Genomic DNA, 17671 nt, shown 5'->3' on the forward strand with positions numbered 1-17671 from the left:
CTCCCCAAGTTCCTCCCCAAATAACCTAGGAGTTGTTATGATGGAATAAACCCTTTCCTCCCCAAGTTGCTTTTAGTTGTGGTGTCTTATCAGAGCAATAGAAGCCCTAAGACAGAGTCAGCAGTTTAATACACCTGGACCCAAATGAATCTGGAGGGAGAAGAGATCTGTTGGAGGCTATGTATGAAAGTCGTTCAGGCATGAAAGTCAGCATTCAGTAAGTGTCAGAATGTCAAGAATGCCAGTGGTGTGTGAACTGGGGAGGAGACATACTAAGGTAGCACATGGCAGAGGTGAACAGAGCCCAGATCAGAGAAGGCCATGCTAGTTTTATTAACTTATATAATGCATGAAGTCTATAATTTAAAATTACAAAGGTTTACTATAAGTCAGTAAGAAAATACAAAATACCCTATATATTAATCAGGACAGAAGCCAAATACAATTATCTTAAACAAGAAAGGGACTTTATTGGCTCAAAAAACTTTAAGTCCAGAGGTAGGGCAGGCTTTAGGCACATCTGGATCTAGGGCCCCCAGAAAAATATCAGAACTTTTTTCTCAACATCCCTGCTGGCCTGAATTTTTCCTCCAGTTTTTTCTCCACATAGTAAGAATGCAGGCTCACATCATCCTTAGGTCTCCAGTGTCTCCAAAACCTTCTTGCCAGTGGTTGCAGTTGTTGAGCACTCTCCCTAGCCTTCTTTAAACTGTATGCCTACTCTCTAACCTCTGTGGTTAGGATGCTGTATGGCTCATGCCAGGCCTGCTTGTGTGCTCACCAAAGCCTTATGGGATGGGTTACCACAATATATACGGATACTGTTACCATAAATGAGGGGAGAAATACAGAACAGACACCCATACATAACCCAATACAAAAGCGGTAGAAGCTTCGAATGACCAACCAACCCTCAGGGAATCGTAAAGAACTCCAACTTCACTATTCATCTGGGAAATGGAAGTAAGGACAGTTTCTCTTTTCTCTATACTTGTCCCAAACAGATAGGGACTATCAAGTGTAGGTAAGGCTATGTGAGGAAATGAGCACTTATCAGAGTTGGTGAAGATTACACTGATGAATAAGTAGAGTGTCTTAATAGCTAACCCTGGAATTTAATTACCAGAATATTTAATACAAAGATATCTTAAAAATCCTATATAATCCTGCCTATTTAAAAGGTGTCCACATTTCTGCATATTCACATGGAAATGTGTAGAAACTGTTCCTGGATATACAGTACACTGGAAAGTGGAACCAACCAGAAGCCCTGAAGAAAATGGTCTCTACTCTTAACACCTTTTGTATGGTGTTAACTGTAGTAATTTATACTTTTATAATTAAAACAAAGAAAAGAAATGAGCAAGGCCAGACGAGGACATAAAAAAGCCAATGAACAAAAAATGTTCAATCTTAATAATAAAGGTACAACAAAAGAATGAAGAAAAGAACTGACCTCTACGATGAGCAGCACTGACAGGAGTTACACAAACAAGCATTACTACCAATGGAGTTATTGGTACAGGTTGTAGTCCCCCCCCAAAAAATGTCAAATATATATTATATGAGCCAATAAATCCATTTCTAGTTATTTGTGTTACAGACACAACTACATAGGTAGTAAATTTATGTCTATAGATGTTAGCCCTAGCTATTATGTATAAAGAACCTACTAACCCATCACTATGGGGTTGCTTAGATGGACAATGAGTGTTTTCATGCAATGGAATACTATGCAGCTATGAAAATGTCCACATCAGTGTGAGGAGTGAAAGCAAGTCTCAGTACAGATGTGCAATGGAGATATGTTACTACCTCAGGTTTACAGAGGGTTAAAGCACAGTAACGCTCTGGAGTGGGTGCCTGTACTGAACTCCAAAGGTCAGCTATTATTTTAAAAGATGTTTGCTTAAACATGTACAGAGTTAAGTCTGGAAGGATAATAAACCGGATTACCACTATTTCTGGCTAAATCTGATGCCTTTTTCATCTTTTGTTTTTGCATTGTGAAAAATTCAAATGGGCATATATAATAGCTTTTCAAGTTTGTTTACCAAAAAAAAAAAAGATGTAGTGCTTACTAAGCAGGACTTGAATACCATCACTCTCCACAGACCAATCAAAAAACCTGGCCTTGGGAGTTTTAGCCCTGCCAAGTCCAAGTCATGTGATCTTTGGGTCTTGTTTTTCTAGTCCAAAGATCTAGGTGAGATTAGGTATTCCAATCCCATCCTTAGCAAGCACATTGTTTCAGTATAGAAAACATCCCCTAAACTCACACAGATCTAAGATAGGCTGCAATGGTCAAACATAACTAGATGTGATTATTTAAAATCACTAAAAGCCACCAAACAGACTGTTGGGTCAGTTAGTATGCATGCCTTAACAGAACTGCTAGCCAGAAAGGTGCTAGCTCGGCCACTGCTTGGCACTTGCTACAAGCCTACGTCATTACTGTGTACCCCCAAAATATGTGTGAGAGGATAGGTTTGAAGTCAGCAATCACTAACTATAAATTAATTTCTTAAGCAGAGTCAGTTAAATACAGACTCCATCACTTCCTTTTCCTGTATACCACCAGGGTTTTAGCCCAGTCCCCTCTCCTCAGAGAGCCTTGTCTGAGCTTCCTTCTCAAAAGGAACACAGTGTCAGAGCAGACAGACCTCACACATTCACCAACTCTAATGCTACACTCTGTGCTTTCACGTCATTAAGCAGCTTTGGCCTTCCTATTCTAAAATTGTTAAGACTGACATTCCACCCAGAGGTTATCCCCCCTTTACCTACCCTAAGAGTTCTGTCATTCCTGCAGGCTTTGTATCGATGTGCCACCTCAAAATCCTACTGGGAAAGAAGGCAGTTATTAATAAGTAAGGCAGGCAATTCCAAGCTACTTTGCCTTAGAGCAGAGTAGTTTGTAGCTTTATTGGACATTAACTTGTTTCCTCTCAGCCACAGAGAAAAACCCAAACAAAAGTCCTACATGTTCTTGTATAACTTAAAAATACATTATAGCATTACTACATATTTATACTTCAATAAATCTTAATCTATAAAGCACATTTCTTATAATTGTTATCAGAAAATCATCAACAAGCTTCATTCGACCTCACTTCACCAGCTGCATGGCATTTATTACTGCTTTTCAACAGGCTCAGGCAAAAATCTCACTTTCCACGTTAAAATTTGACTAAGCACCAGATATGACCCAAATCACTGGAACTATGAAATATCTGTACTTGCATGGATAATTTCCCATGTAGCAATGCCTGTCTTACTACATAAAAAAGCCTCTTCTCTTACCCAATGCTTTAACATCTAGAGTTTTTCATCGAACAGTAGAACCACAGTACTTGGATTCTTAGCCAAGGCATACAGAATCCTACTACTAAAATGTATTACTTTCAATACATTTTTTAAAAAATGTGTTAAGACTGTAAATTAAAACAATCAATTCTGACAGTTAATAAACTAGTTATTAATAGCTTAGTTGTTTAAAGGACGGTCCATTTAACATGTAGTTACAACCACAATGCTACTAGAAATGATGTTTGGATTTTTAAGATTCATTAACTTTCAAACTAAAAGAGTGTGTTTTGCACTCACCTCTGAAGAATGCTAAGAGCTGACCAGCTAGCTCTCTGAGCCAACGTCTCCCTCCAAACACAACACACTGGCAAGAGAACTACAACTCTGGGGCTCTCAGAGGTGACCTGGGAATGCTGATGGGGAAAACCCTTATGACTTAGAGTGGAACAGATACCCACCTACTTACGGCAGGCTTACAGTATCTAGCACAGTGCATTGTCGGTAGAAATTTTTCATAGTAAATGTATGGCTGTTTTAGCCTGGTGTTAAACCCTTTTGTACCAAAGGAATAAAAATAGCAAACCTGATATTGTTATCCACCCCATCAAGGAATGTCCTGTCCTGAACTAGAATGAGGCAAAACAAGTTAGATGTTTGAGTTTTTCTAAAAGCCATGTCATATAATTACCTTATTTTACATTTGCCTTTCAACATCACTATACTCTTCCTTAGTGTCTGATTTACCATCACTTTTACAACTGTCTTTTTACACAGGAAAACCATTTTAATTAGTAATATTCCCACAAGTTAGGTAAAATCACTTTTCTTTTCAAGTTTTCGTACAGGACAACTGTACCTACGTGACGTGCTTCACTTGATAACTCCCGTGTGTCCCTCCACTCTTTGCAGTTTTGCTACCATCTCTCATGAGATCTTAAGGCTTACTGACTCTGAGGCTTTGGCCTTTATCTTCTATTTTCTCAAATATACTCATCCTGAACAAAAGGAAACTAAGCTCTCAAGGATGTTTCTAAATCTTGAAGATGGGCTTTTAGATTTTACAATTCCTGTGTTACCTTTTAAAATAAAAGGGTGCGCACCCTTACAGAACAACACTCCAATGACCAACACAGAAATAAAGTAGCTGTCTGAAAAAGGAAAGGGACAAAGAACAGGTAGCTCATTACTTGGGGAGAAAAAAAGAGAATATAAACATCACATGGAAAATTTAGGTATTAACACCTGAATTATTTAAAATTTCAGTTTCTAGGTAGGTATAACACCATTTCTTTCAAGATAATAATGGTAAATGAAGACTTTTCCCCCCAGTGGATTTTCCCAGTCAACAGGGAAAAATAGTTTCCACATATCTTCATGTTTTTAATTTTGTCTTCATTTCTGAAGAAAAAGACCTGAGTGCTGATTGGTTCCTCCTAATTTCTTAAACCTTCACAACATTCAAAAGTTTTTCTGCATTGTGTCTTCTCTGATGTCTAAAAAGATTTGAGCTTTGACTATAGGACTTCCCACACTGAACACATTCATAAGGTTTCTCCCCAGTGTGGATTCTCTGATGATTAATGAGCCCAGAATTCTGGCTAAAGGCTTTCCCACATTCGAGACATTTGTAGGGCTTCTCTCCAGTATGGACTCTCTGGTGCTGCACAAGGATGGAGCTTCTGCTAAAGGCTTTTCCACATTCAACACATCCATACGGTTTCTCCCCACTGTGGATTCTCTGATGAAGAATGAGGGCCGAGCCCTGACTGAAGTGTTTCCCACATTCGTCACATATGTGTTGTTTCTTCCTAGAAGGATTTCTCTTCCTTTCAAACCTGCCCTTGGGAAAACAGGTTTCTCCATATTTAAAAATCTGGGGAACACCTATATTGAGAGTGCCAGGGACTTCGTGAGACTCTCCAGCTGAAGTCATCTCCTGCTTTGGAGCCAGCGCTCCATTTTCTGTCGTGGTGTCATCATCTGAAATAGAAAAAACGCAGACATCGCTCAGTACCTACCTGGAGAGAAAAGAACTTGAAGGAAAAGAGGGGGTTTTGTTGTTGATGTTGAGACAAGGTCTCACTATGCAGCTGTTGCCAGCCTCAAACTCGCTATGCAGACCACGCTGGCCTCCAATTCAGACACCTGCCTGCCTCTGCCTCCTAAATGCTGGGATTAAAAGGGTGTGCCACAATGCCTGGCCAAAAAAAGGTCTTCATGAACTAAAAATAAACAGACTGTGCACATCTATGAATATATAAGGTTGACTACTCTCACAAAAGAAAAAGAAGATTATGAAGTTAATGAGCTAATGGCATGATAGCAAAATGTCACAAAGGGTTTTATCTAAATTTAACAAAGGGACTAGAGAGATGGCTCAGCCATTAAGAGCATTTGATCCTTCAGAGGACCCAAGTTCAGTTCCCAGCACTGCTGGGAACCTCACAACTCTAGCTCTAGGGGATCTAACTTCCTCTTCTGACCTCTTTGGGCACCTGAACAAGTGACATACACACACATACGTATACTACACACATTAAAAAAACAGAATAGGCAACAAATAGATTATCAGTTAAAGGGAGAAAATCAAACTGATATGGCTAGGTCTGAAAAAAACTTTGGGAAAAAAACAATGACCATTAGAAAAAAAATTTTTTTAAAGAAATTACATAAAAAATCTGTCAAATAAGAGCTATTGCTGAAATAAGTCAGTATGTTACAGCCAATGAACTTACAGCAGAACACAGGAGTGCTGACTGAAAAAAAAAAAGTCAAGAGTTGGGTGTGGTGAGAATTGGGTGTGGTGAGATACACCTTTAACTCAACACTCACAGAAGGCAAGGGAAGAAAGATGTCTGTGAACTCAATGCCAGTTCCAGTCAGAGCCACAAAGTGAGACCAAGTCTCAAAGAACAAGACAAAAAGCTAAGTCTAATCTGAGGGCAGCCTATATTAACTAAAGCCATGACACTTAAAACTTCAATACCCAATAAATCAAAGTTTCCCTACTAAGGGAACTTGCTCCAACTTGAAATTTGTCATGACAGCTAGAAAAATTGTTCAAGACTTAGAGAGATGTGTCTAGAAAAAAAAGCCTCAATTTTTTAAGTGTCAGCACTGTCTGCCCCAGGGAGGGTAAGAGCAAGTCTCACCAACAGTTTTTCTGGAATTTTAAGCAGTACAGAGTGGACAGTTGTCACACAGTGAGCAGCAGCACTCAAAAGCTGCCAGTGATGGATGACAGAAACGTGAGTCAATCAAGAAAGCAGAAGAGAGGGAGAGCCAAGGGCCTGAGGCCTACATACTTAAAAAGTCAAGTATGAAAGGGAGATGGACAAGGGATCTGAAATAAATGGAATGTTCTGGATGTGAAAGTGACTAGTTTGCTAAAATGAGGCCAGCAGACAATTGTGACATTCAGGAAGAGGACATGTTTTCTAACCATAAAAGCATATCTTGGAAGGTTGAACTGTCCAATAGAACAAGGTCCCAGAATAGGTAAAACCAGGGTTGCAGATTACACCTATACCCCAGCTCTGATTTGTGGCACCACTCCCTCTTAAGGGAAGAACGCTGCTCATATCTTAATTTGTGGCATGCTAGTATTATTTCCACCTACTTCAAGGACTGACTCCTGAAGCAATCTCAAACAAAACGTCACAGAAACAAACTGCAGCACAGTACGTTTAGTATACTAGGTCATATAAACAAGTACACGGCATTAGGACCCATATACTGCAATGTTCTTTCCTGACCAGACAGTACCTGCATTCATATGCACACATTTGTACACAAGTACAAGTTAAAAGACAGATAATCTTTTTTAAGTTTCTTAAGGGGGCTGGAGAGATGTTCAGTGGTTGAGCACTGGCTGCTCTTCCAGAGGACCCAGGTTTAATTTCCAGCACCCACAAGGAACCTCATAACGATCTGTAACTCTAGCTCCAGGAGACTTGACATTATCTTCTCACTTCCGAAGGCACCCAATAAGCACATGCTCCATAGATACACTTGAAGGCAAATACCCACAACGCACAAAATAAGAAAGAGCAAAAGAAAGTGTCTTAATGCTACGCACACTTGTCTACTCCAGTCACATCCATAATATCGGGGATAAAATCCTGATAAAGGATAAGAGGCAATAAGAATCCAAAAGGAGTTCTGTGCCTCCTGGATTTCAGACAGTCGCTGGTATCCCCTAACTCAGACGTGTTTCAGATTATTCTCTCCAATCATCAACACGGCCTCATAATTAGACATAAAGGTACCCCAAGTAATGATTTGTAAATGGTTAAGATTGGGCATTGTCTCCTGGCCGACACAATGTTTCCAACTATCCTAGTTTAATGTTTTAAGTACTAGAGAGTAATTGAAAGGTTTCTCTCACTCTAAGACATTAGCTGAAAGTGTTAGGTCAGGATTCCCCTCTGCCTGCCTCCAGCAAGAACCAGAGAATTAGCATAAGAATACCTCAACAGGGAGGGCTCCACTCCTCTTCCTCCTGCTTCACACCTAGCAACCAGACTCTGCTGACCTTGGGTGCGGGGGTCGCTTGCCTACTTGACTTCAGTCTAGCACTAAGACTGGAAGAACAAAGACTTAGACACACATGCAGGACTAACACTAGAACTTAGATGGGCTAGGACTCAGATTCATGTATCTCTCGCAGTCCCCTGGGCCCAGAACACTTGGGCCAGGGGATGCAGCACCAGTTCAGAAGAGATAGCTGCTGCTTTAGACCCAGTATGTTTCAGATAGCCTCAGAGGTACCTCAACTGTTGAGCTGCCAGATTTTTCATTTCTCTTTTACAATGATTGTAAAAGCCTCATGTCATTTTTTAAAGAAATACACTCAGACCTTACACCACTCGTGTCTAGTCTGTTTGTCAAAGCCGAATCCCGTGCCCACCTGGCCAGAATCCCTAGTCCCGTGGAACAAGGGACCCCCATAAGAAACCCCGGTCCGCGGCATCTTAAGACTCTAGGTAGAATATTGAAGGAAAAATAGAAGTAGCTGAAATTTCAGGAAAACTTCAGTGATACAATAAACAAAAAGGTTGAAGGAGGGTTCAGATAACTTCACCACATGAATATGGTTAGGCAGGAGACTAAAAGCAAAGAGCATGGAACGGACGGCAGCTAGGCAATCCCATCAACAAACTGGACTTGGTCTCCAGGTACTGGCTGAGAAATGCAGAGGTGAGCCCAATATGGGCAGGTCTTCATGAAAGAAGACTACAAAAAAAGCAAAAGATGTCTGCGAGTAAAAAGTACCTGAGGCCAGTGAATCAAAAAGTCAAGCTCTTAATGCATAGGAATTTTTGATTAAAAGGATTCTGCCACAAGAACAAGCAAAGCACTCTGGGAAAAAAACCACATGGTGCCCTGGTCCTCACCACAGTGCCTCAGTGAGTGGAGTTCCCAGGATGCCCACTTGAGCTGGTTCTCTACAGCATCAAGCTCCGAACTTGGTAATCCCTGAGCGGCTTCCTGAGATGCTATCTCTTCTACAAGCACTTCCCGTTTTCGCCGACGGAGAGAAACCTGAAAACAAGATTTTAGTTTGGTTGAGAAGGAATTATGACACTAAGCACACATAACAGAAACTATACAAAAGACACGAGAATCCTAGCTAGCCGGGCAGCCAGGTATTGCCGAGTTGCAAGGGAACTGGAGGGAGGTATAAACATACTTCTAACTTAGCCAAGTGGAGTTAATTCAGCAGTGTGCTTACTGCTGTGTCAGTGCTTCTGCCTTAGGAAAATGAGGTAAGCATGCTCACCGGCTGTCCAGGGTCATCAAGTTCACTCTCCAAGTCCTCTAGAACAGTCACTGCCTCCTCTCCATTCTCTGGGTGATGCTCTCGAACCCAAGTCTGTAGCTCCTTGGGTAGGATGGCAACAAACTGCTCCAAAACAACCAGCTCCAGTATCTGCTCCTTTGTGTGCGTCTCAGGCCTGAGCCAGAGGCGGCAGAGTTCCCGGAGCTGGCTCACTGCCTCCCGAGGTCCTGGGGAATCCTGGTATCCAAACTGCCTGAACCGCTGCCGGAAAACCTCCGGGTCAGGGAGATGGTTCCAGGAAAGGCTCGATCCCTCTTCACCATCAGGATCCTCCTCTAGTTTCACTCTCAGAATTTTTTCTTCTTCATCTGGATTTGGGATGATAAGTATTGAGTCTTCTTCCACTGACTGTGCAGACATCCTGTTACAATACTCCAAGGAAAGGCAGTCGACGCAAGGTATAGAGAAACACCCTGTTTTCCGCAAAAATACTCCTAAGGTATAAGAAATAAAAGACACATAAATCACCAAGTACACCATGATATTCAAAAGCAGCAGAAAAAAAAAAGTGTTTTACTGGATTAAAAATTCCAATTAATAACCTATGCTGATTGAAATTCTACCATAGCAGGTAAACTATAGCCAATCTAGCCTGCTGCCTATTATAGCATCCCTAGTAAAGTAGTGTAAAATTTTTAATGACTAAAAAGCACAGAAACATTGCATGTTGAGAAAATATGATGTGTCTGTCTAGGACCAGCAAGGTTGGCAAAGGCCTGTTGCCAAGCCTGCTGACTGGAGTCCGATGACCAACACGTATGTTAGAGAAAACTTACTTCTACACAAGTGGGACGTGACATGTGCATGGTCCCCCCCACACAAATAAGACATAAAAATGGTTTTTAAAATGGTTTCTGTACACTGGTGTTTTTGCTTGCATGTATGTCTGTGTGAGGCTGTCAGACCCCTGGAACTGGAGCTACAGACAGTTGTGAACTGACATGTGGGTGCTGGGAATTGAACTCAGGACTTCAGAAGAGCAGCCAGTGTGCTCTTAACCACTGAACCATCTCTCCAGCCCCATTAATGTTTAAATTTTGTGTATATAAGTCATTAAATTTAATCATTGTTCAGGCTACAATGGTAGAGTTGACAGCATTCAATGATTTCAGCTAAGATCTAAAACAACGTAATATTTACTGTCTTTCCCATTCTAGAAAAAAAAAAAAAAGATTGCCAATCTGTGACATATAGTCAACAAAGGGTGATTTAATAACCTAAAGAATCCATGTAAGAAGCAGTCTACCTCAGTGGTCTTCAAATGTTCTGAAGCGGGGCTGGAGAGATGGCTCAGCGGTTAAGAGCGCTGACTGCTCTTCCGAAGGTCCTGAGTTCAAATCCCAGCAACCACATGGTGGTTCACAACCACCTGTAATGAGATCTGATGACCTCCTCTGGTGTGTCTGAAGACAACTACAGTGTACTTACATATAATAATAAAATCTTTAAAAAAAAAAAATGTTCTGAAGCTTGGGACTGGAGAGCTGGTTCAACAGTTACTAAGGTGTTCCCTGGTTTGTTTCCCAGCACTACAAGCCTCTCTTCTCACCTCCTTAGGCACCAGGCAAACATGTGGTGCAAATATTCATAAAATAACAAACTAAATATTCAGAGCGGTAGGATGAGTAAAACATGGTTTTTGCCATTTATTTTGTGCTGAACGCATCAGCACAGGAATGGAGGTTAGAGGACAACAGGCAGGAGTTAGTTCCCTCCTTCTGCTATGTGCAATCTGGGATCTTGGGAGCAAGCCCCCTACCTGATGAGCCACCTAGCCCCCATTTTTCATTTTTTTGCAAACCTGGAGTAGGAAACAGATCAACCGCAACCCCAGTCCAAACCCCATGGAATTAGAGACTATTCAGGGCTCTTACACATCATCCTCTAATGCTTAGAACTGTACACAAATACTATGTTGCTTGTTTAGGAACTCCCTACACTTAAAATATATGCGAAAACTGTTCCTCAACTTGCGAAATCTGTAACCTCAACTTGTAGGCAGACGCAAGATTATCCCTCATCTACATGGGAAAGCCAACCTGCGCTATTAGATCTTGTCACAGACTTGCTTTTACATAGTTCAGTAACAGATCACATAACACTGGGGAAGGAACTATTTCACATAACATGCAAATGATACTCAGGCATCCACCACACCATACATACATTTAAACTTAGAGTGACAAGCATCAACCGCAGCAAATTCTATTAGGAAAGAGCACTCACAACTTCTCAGTGGACCGGAGTCTGTTTCCTTAGGCAGCTTCCACTAACTTTTCCTTTGGGGAAATTTGAGCTACTTTTTGATGCTTTTGGTATTTGCAAAATCATAACCGTGCCACAGTTTACAACACATAAAGAACAGTAAGCTTGCTGGGCAGTGGTGGTGCACTTGGGAGGCAGAGGCAGGCAGATTTCTGAGTTTGAGGACAGCCTGATCTAGAGAGCGAGTTCCAGGACAGCCAGGGCTACACAGAGAAACCCTGTCTCGAAAAAAAAAAAAACCGAAAAAAAAAAACCAGTAAGCTTACAGCTACTGTTCATCAAAGCCAAGAATCTAAAAAACAGAAACTTAAGAAAACCTTATTGAAACCGGTCAAGATGAAGGCAATGTATCAGAAAATGCTGTATCAAACTGACAGGTCATATAGATACTCAGGAGTGGGATGGCCTGATAACAAAATCCAAGTTATTTGTTCTTAATCCTGGACTCGACTCTATCAACAGCTCAAGCATTTCTACGTAATAGAAACTGCTTTTTTTTTTTTTTACTTTGTACTGCACCAAGCTCGTGGGATGCGGAGGAACGCCCGTCCGACACTCAGCGGGATCCTGGTCTTCAGCGACCTCCCGCCTCACAGCGCCGAGCCCAGCCTGCCCCAGCAACTCCGACGTCCTCTTCCCAGCATTCACCAGGAAGGGCCGCAGAGGCCCCAGAACCACCCCGCCATACAGGACAGGCACTTCCGCCCGGGACCGGCGGGACTACAAATCCCAGCAGGTCGTGCGCGAGACCCGCCGGGTCCTACTTCGGCTTGAGCGTCTCCCAGAATCCTCCGCGAGCCGCCAGAGCCTCGAAATAGAACAAAACCGGCCCTTGGGGGAAGGGAAAGCAGGCCGACGAGGATGCGGGCGCGGGGGGCTCGGCGGAACCCCGAAGCGCAGCAGGCCGCCGCGGGCCTTCCGCCGCGGCCTTCTATGCGCACGGCTGGGATACCAGGCGACGCCGGCCTCCGGGCCCCTACCCGCGCCCCCTCCTCCTCGAACCCTACCCCCACACGCCGCTGACCTCTGGCTCGGGACCCGCCGCAGCCTCGTCGTCCCGGGAAGACGCAGCTCCGCCGCTTACAGCCGCTTCCCACAAGCCCCCGGCGCGCACGGCTTCCGGTCTGCAGGACGGGGGGCGGGAGGGAATGGGGGAGCCGAAGCCCGGAGTTGCCATGGGGACGCGCGGTGAGCGGGGGAGGTGCGGCTTGATGACAATGGCCGCATTGAGGCAGCGCTTGGCCTTGCGCCTCTCACAGAGTGACTGTTGCTCTCTGTTCCACTTCAGAGAAAGGAAAGGGGAGCCAGAGGGACGTGGGCGGCAGTTTCACAGATGCCCCGTGCCTCCTCTCCGGAGCCCTCTGGAGTAACTAACGAAAGTGAACATTTCTGGAAATGTGACATAATCGTGTTAGCCACAGTCGTTGTACTCTACGTGTAAATCGTTTAATTTACCCCCACATTCCTATAGTGTTTCCTACTTATGAGCCTTGGGCCCTGAAATAAGGTTTGCCTGTAAACATGCCTCAAACCATTGTCTTCCTCTAGCTGTGTTTCAAAGATTACGACAGGTTATCAAAGAAACAAGATGAAACTAGTTGAGACCTTTGGCTACTTGTCACAGAGAATTGCAGAATACACGAATGCTGGTTGTTTAAAGCAGCAATGGTCATAATCACTTAGATCACCTTATTCCCCTTTTTAAAGTCCTCCAGTGGTTCTCAGCTATCTTAACTATGACATTAAAATGTTGTTAGGTTTGTCCTGTAGCTCATCTATGGTCTTTTGACTGGCTTTTTCTTGGGACCGTGCATGACTTGGGCTTATTGTGCAGCCTCAGCCTCACAGACCAATGAATGCCCTTTCCTGCAGGTGGCCTCCATATGCTTGTGGACACCCTTAGAAGTGATCTCATAACGTTGCGTTGTTTGAAAGTCCTATAAAAGTTGGGTCCTCTCTGTCCTGTTTACCACAGTACCCACACCTAATTTCAGGATGCTGGCTGGTACATAGGAAACTCACTAAGTACACTGAATAAGTGAATGAATTGTGGGCTGGTCACATTGCATTCGGCCTTTGCTAGATCACATGTGAAGTCTCAGAAATCGTACAAAAGAGCTCTGTTTTGGTAAAAAGTCTTGTTAGAAGCATAGGTCAAGTTTGCAGACCGTTTAAAGGATCCTCAGTCTTTGCCCTATTGTCTCATTCAGGAAAGGACCTCCGCAAAGTGTCCCCAGCCTCTGCTGGGTTAGCGAATGAGAGAGCAGTAAACAAGCAGCTGCCAGAACTGAGAGAGCAGTAAACAAGCAGCTGCCAGAACAGCGAGACTTCCCGTTCCAGCCAGAGCTCACCTTCCCATAACCCCTGCAACTTTTCTCTCCTCACAGTGAGGTTTTAATACAGTCTTTTTACCCTCGGCTTTGGCTATAGCCAGACTGTTTTCTGCAACCTTTTCTCTATTGTGACTCCTAAGAACTAACTCAAAACACGCTTAGTGTTTCTTTTGGAGATTGTATAGCAAATTAATACTGAAAAACAAAAATAATAAATATACTCAAGTAAAAATGTGACATTTTGTAATTCGCTCTGCCTTTTGATCCATTCTCAGTTAATTTTAAAGTAGCAAATGAGAACCATAGTGGGAATTCCCTTATAACAGTACTTCTTTGCAGACACCCACTTTGGAAAACTGTCCTTTCAAGCCCTATTATAAGGACTTTTCTAGAATGGTAACCCTTGTTGTCTTCTTAAAAATCTAAGCAAACTGGGGCGTAGTGGGCATGATGGGGCTGGAACATAGTGGGCATGGTGGGACTGAAGCGTGGTGGGCGTGGCGGGGCTGAAGCGTGGTGGGCGTGGCGGGGCTGGAGAGGCAGTCAGTGACTAGCTTGGACTGCTGGTTAACAGCTCACAGCTTGCTTCCTAGCTCACAACCACCTGTCACTGCAGCTCCAGGGGATCCAACAACTTCTGTCTCTACCACATTTGCACACACATGGCATGTACACAACACACACAGTCATGCACATATTTAAAAGATAAATGTTAAATAGTTAGAGCATCCTGTTCCCCTGGGCTGCCCATGTCAGGGAGTAGGCTCATCCCAGAGTGGAGGACCTGGCATGCCATCCACACAGGCCTCCCAGCTGAGGCGTGGTGGACTATCAGATCCTGTTGGAACAAGATAGATGGGAGGCTTGTGAGTACTTACTACAGGGCCATTTCCTTCCATGCCTCCCTACAAGGTTGTCTTGACACCTCTTCACCTCCTCTTATGTGCTGATATACTGCCTTGCCTGCCTAGTTTAGGTACAAACTTTGAAACCCAAATTGACGTCTCAGCAGTGAGATGTTCTGTAATTCATTTTGCCCCTTATATTTTGATATCGTTTGGGTGTAAGAGATAACCTTTTGCAGGTCTAGCACCTCTGGCTGATTTTGCTTGCATTTTTTTGGTTGGTTGGTTCATTGGGTTTTTTGGTGGTGGTGTTTTTTTTTTTTTTTTTTTTTTTTTTTTTTTTTTCTTTTTTTCTTTTCTTTTTTTTTTTTGATAAAACAATCTACATGGTGGGACACACCTTTAATCTCTGCACTTGGGAGACTGGGGCAGGCTGATCTACATATTAAGTTCTAAGCCAAGGCAACATGCTGAGACCCTGCCTCAACCCTAAAGAGGCTCATTTCTAATTTTTTAAAAAGATTTATTTATTTTATTTATATGAGTATACTGTAATTGTCATCAAACACACACCAAAAGAGTACATCCAATCCCATTACAGATGGTTGTGAGCCACCATGTGGTTGCTGAGAATTGAACTCAGGACCTCTGGAAGAACACTTGGTGCTCTTAACTGTTGAGCCATCTCTCCAGCCCCTTCTAATTTTGTTTGTTTGTTTGTTTTTGTTTTTTTTTCTTGTTGTTTTTCAAGACATGGTTTCTCTATATAACCCTGGCTGTCCTTGAACTCACTCTGTAGATCTCAAACTCAGAAATCCACCTGTCTCTACCTCTCAAGTGCTGGGATTAAAGGCATGAGCCACCACTGCCCAGCCCTTCTAATTTTTTTTAAAGATTTACTTTCACTTTTAATTATGTGTATGCGTGTTTTACTGTGTGTATGTGTGTGAACTCCATGGAGGGCAGAAGGCATTAGGGCATCACATTACCTAGAGCTGGACTTATAGGCAGTTGTGAGCTACTTGATGTAGGCATTTGGAACCACACAGTCCCCTGCCAAAGCAGAAGGAGCTCTTAAGCACTTTCCAGCCCAAAGATTTATTTACTTTTATGAGTTTGAGTGTTTTGCCTGCAGTATGTATGTGCACCACGTGTGTGGCTGGTGCCCTTGGCAGCTAGAAAAGGCATTGAATCCCCTGGAATTGGAGCTACAGATGGTTGTAAATTGCTGGTAACCTAGTCTGGGTCCTTTGGAAGAACAGCCCTAGCTGTTCTTAACGGCTAGGCCTCATTTCTTTACCAGCTAAATCTTCTTAACCTTGCTTTTCTCTTTATAAAAATGTCTTATTTATTAACTGGCAAAAACAAGCCAACAGAAAACAGCCAGGCATTGCCTGGGTGCCAGAGTCTTAGAAATGAGTAAGATGAAATTATGATTCTTTTAAGAGGACTAACTTGCTAGGAAATAACAAGATTAGAAAGTATTTCTCAGGAATTGTGGAAGTGTCACAGTAAAAAGAACAACAGAATAGCAGCTGGGAGTGGCATGTGCTGAGAGGGGGGCAGGCACCCCAAGAGGATGGGCGCAGCCATCAGTGAAACTACCCCATGAACAAGGTTTGTATAGATAGGCTTGATTTTGTTTTTAGGTCTTTTTAAAAGAGACTTCTTACTTATGTGTATGTTTGTGTATACACCATATGCAAGCAGGCATCTGTGGAAGTCAGAAGCACTGGGCCCGGTGATGCTTTGGATCAGAATAGCCCCAGAGGTCAGAGGCTTGAATACTTGGTCCCCAGTTGGTGGAACTGTTTTTTGTTTTTTCTTTGTTTGTTTGTTTGGGTTTTTGTTGTTGTTGTTGTTTTTGGTTTTTCAAGACAGGGTTTCTCTGTATATTCCTGGCTGTCGTGGACCTCACTCTGTAGACCAGGCTGGCCACGAACTCAGAAATCCACCTGTCTCTGCCTCCCAAGTGCTGGGATTAAAGGCGTGCACCACCACTGCCCAGCAGTGGAACTGTTTTTAAAGGATTAAGAGGTAGCCTTGTTGGAGGAGTTGTGTCATTAGGGTGGACTTTGAGTTTTCAAAATTGTAGTCCCAATTAAATGGCTGATGTACTTGTTCATCCATTCCCCTTGACCCTGCCACCTCTCCCTAACCCTCTCTGCCTCTGGCTTATGGCTCAGGTATAAGCACTTAGCTGCAGCTTCACCATCATGGCTGTCTGTCTGCTGTCAGACTCCCTGCCATGATGGTCATGGGCTCTACTGCACTCTGGGACCCTGAGCCCCAAATTAAATGCTTTCTTTTATATGTTGGCTTGGTCATGATGCTTTGTCACAGTAGTAGGAAAGTAACTACAGCAAGGCAACAAGACCAAGTCCCTGGAGGGGCTGAGAGCCTCCTGGTCCCAGGTGGATCCCAGTAGTCAAACTGCCTGAATCTCTGGCAGGTTGTCACCAGCCAGGGCTCAGATCCAGACACAGGCCCACTCCTCTTCTGTCTTTCCTATGAGAATCCTATCAGGCTTGTCCAGGATTTGTAGAAAGTATGTTGATGACTCTTTTTAACTTTGCAGCTCGGAGCTATTAGTCTTAATCCCAAGGGTGTAGGACTCTCCTTACATACACTCCTAAAATACACTAAAAGATACTACCAAAATACACTAAAGATAGAAATAGAAACAAGACAAGGGGCAAAATCCTTCTTATAACTAAACAATTAAGAACAGAAACTCAAGACTACAGAGAATCCTGCCCTTGTCTTTAATACCAGCCATTTTCAAGGATGCCCTTCTTAACCAAAGAGCTAAATCTCATTAACTCATAAGTGTGATTTCCAACTTCTGAGAAACTCTTGCCCAAAGAGGGTGATAAAATGAGATCAGCCAGGACTGTAAAGGACCTGCCAGAGAACAGGGACAAGAGGGACCTGAGAAGAAAGTTCCCCCTGTTCTCTGTGGAGCAGGTTCAAAGGGCCCAAAGAAATAGCCCCATGAGAAAAAACTTTTCTGTGGGCTTTTCAGCCTCTGGTAACTGTTAAAACTAATTTTTTTATGGGGCATAGAATTCAGGGCC

General features: G+C 43.0%; 1 protein-coding gene and 1 long non-coding RNA gene across 5 annotated transcripts; one reads left to right on the forward strand and one right to left on the reverse strand.

Annotated features, from left to right (window-relative positions):
- Nucleotides 1-309: 309 nt before the first annotated feature.
- LOC116086915 (zinc finger protein 24) lies at nt 310-12554 on the reverse strand. 4 transcript variants are annotated; one of them, XM_031365128.1, is made up of 4 exons: nt 12441-12554; nt 9092-9585; nt 8706-8853; nt 310-5289 (listed from the first exon to the last, which is right to left on the reverse strand). In XM_031365128.1, the coding sequence occupies exons 2-4, from the start codon at nt 9509-9511 to the stop codon at nt 4751-4753; spliced, it is 1107 nt and encodes a 368-aa protein (XP_031220988.1). In that variant the 5' UTR covers nt 9512-9585; nt 12441-12554; the 3' UTR covers nt 310-4750. The 4 variants fall into 4 exon arrangements, with proteins under 4 accessions (XP_031220988.1, XP_031220990.1, XP_031220989.1 ...); XM_031365130.1 differs by having other exon boundaries at nt 12424-12496; XM_031365129.1 differs by lacking the exon at nt 12441-12554 and adding an exon at nt 11924-12133.
- Nucleotides 12495-13986, forward strand: LOC116086917. The gene is made up of 2 exons (XR_004117199.1): nt 12495-12604; nt 13627-13986. It is a non-coding gene; the product is annotated as an uncharacterized LOC116086917 (long non-coding RNA).
- Nucleotides 13987-17671: the final 3685 nt, after the last annotated feature.

Source organism: Mastomys coucha, unplaced genomic scaffold, assembly GCF_008632895.1.
Source record: "Mastomys coucha isolate ucsf_1 unplaced genomic scaffold, UCSF_Mcou_1 pScaffold13, whole genome shotgun sequence".
NCBI classification, from domain to species: domain Eukaryota; kingdom Metazoa; phylum Chordata; class Mammalia; order Rodentia; family Muridae; genus Mastomys; species Mastomys coucha.

Coding starts and splice junctions, on each gene's coding strand:
- LOC116086915 (XM_031365128.1), bottom strand. CDS start 9,511: ATGTCTGCACAGTCAGTGGAAGAAGACTCAATACTTATCATCCCAAAT. Junction 8,854..9,091: donor TTGATGACCCTGGACAGCCG/GTGAGCATGCTT, acceptor TCTTGTTTTCAG/GTTTCTCTCCGTCGGCGAAA. Junction 5,290..8,705: donor CCACTCACTGAGGCACTGTG/GTGAGGACCAGG, acceptor TTTCTATTTCAG/ATGATGACACCACGACAGAA.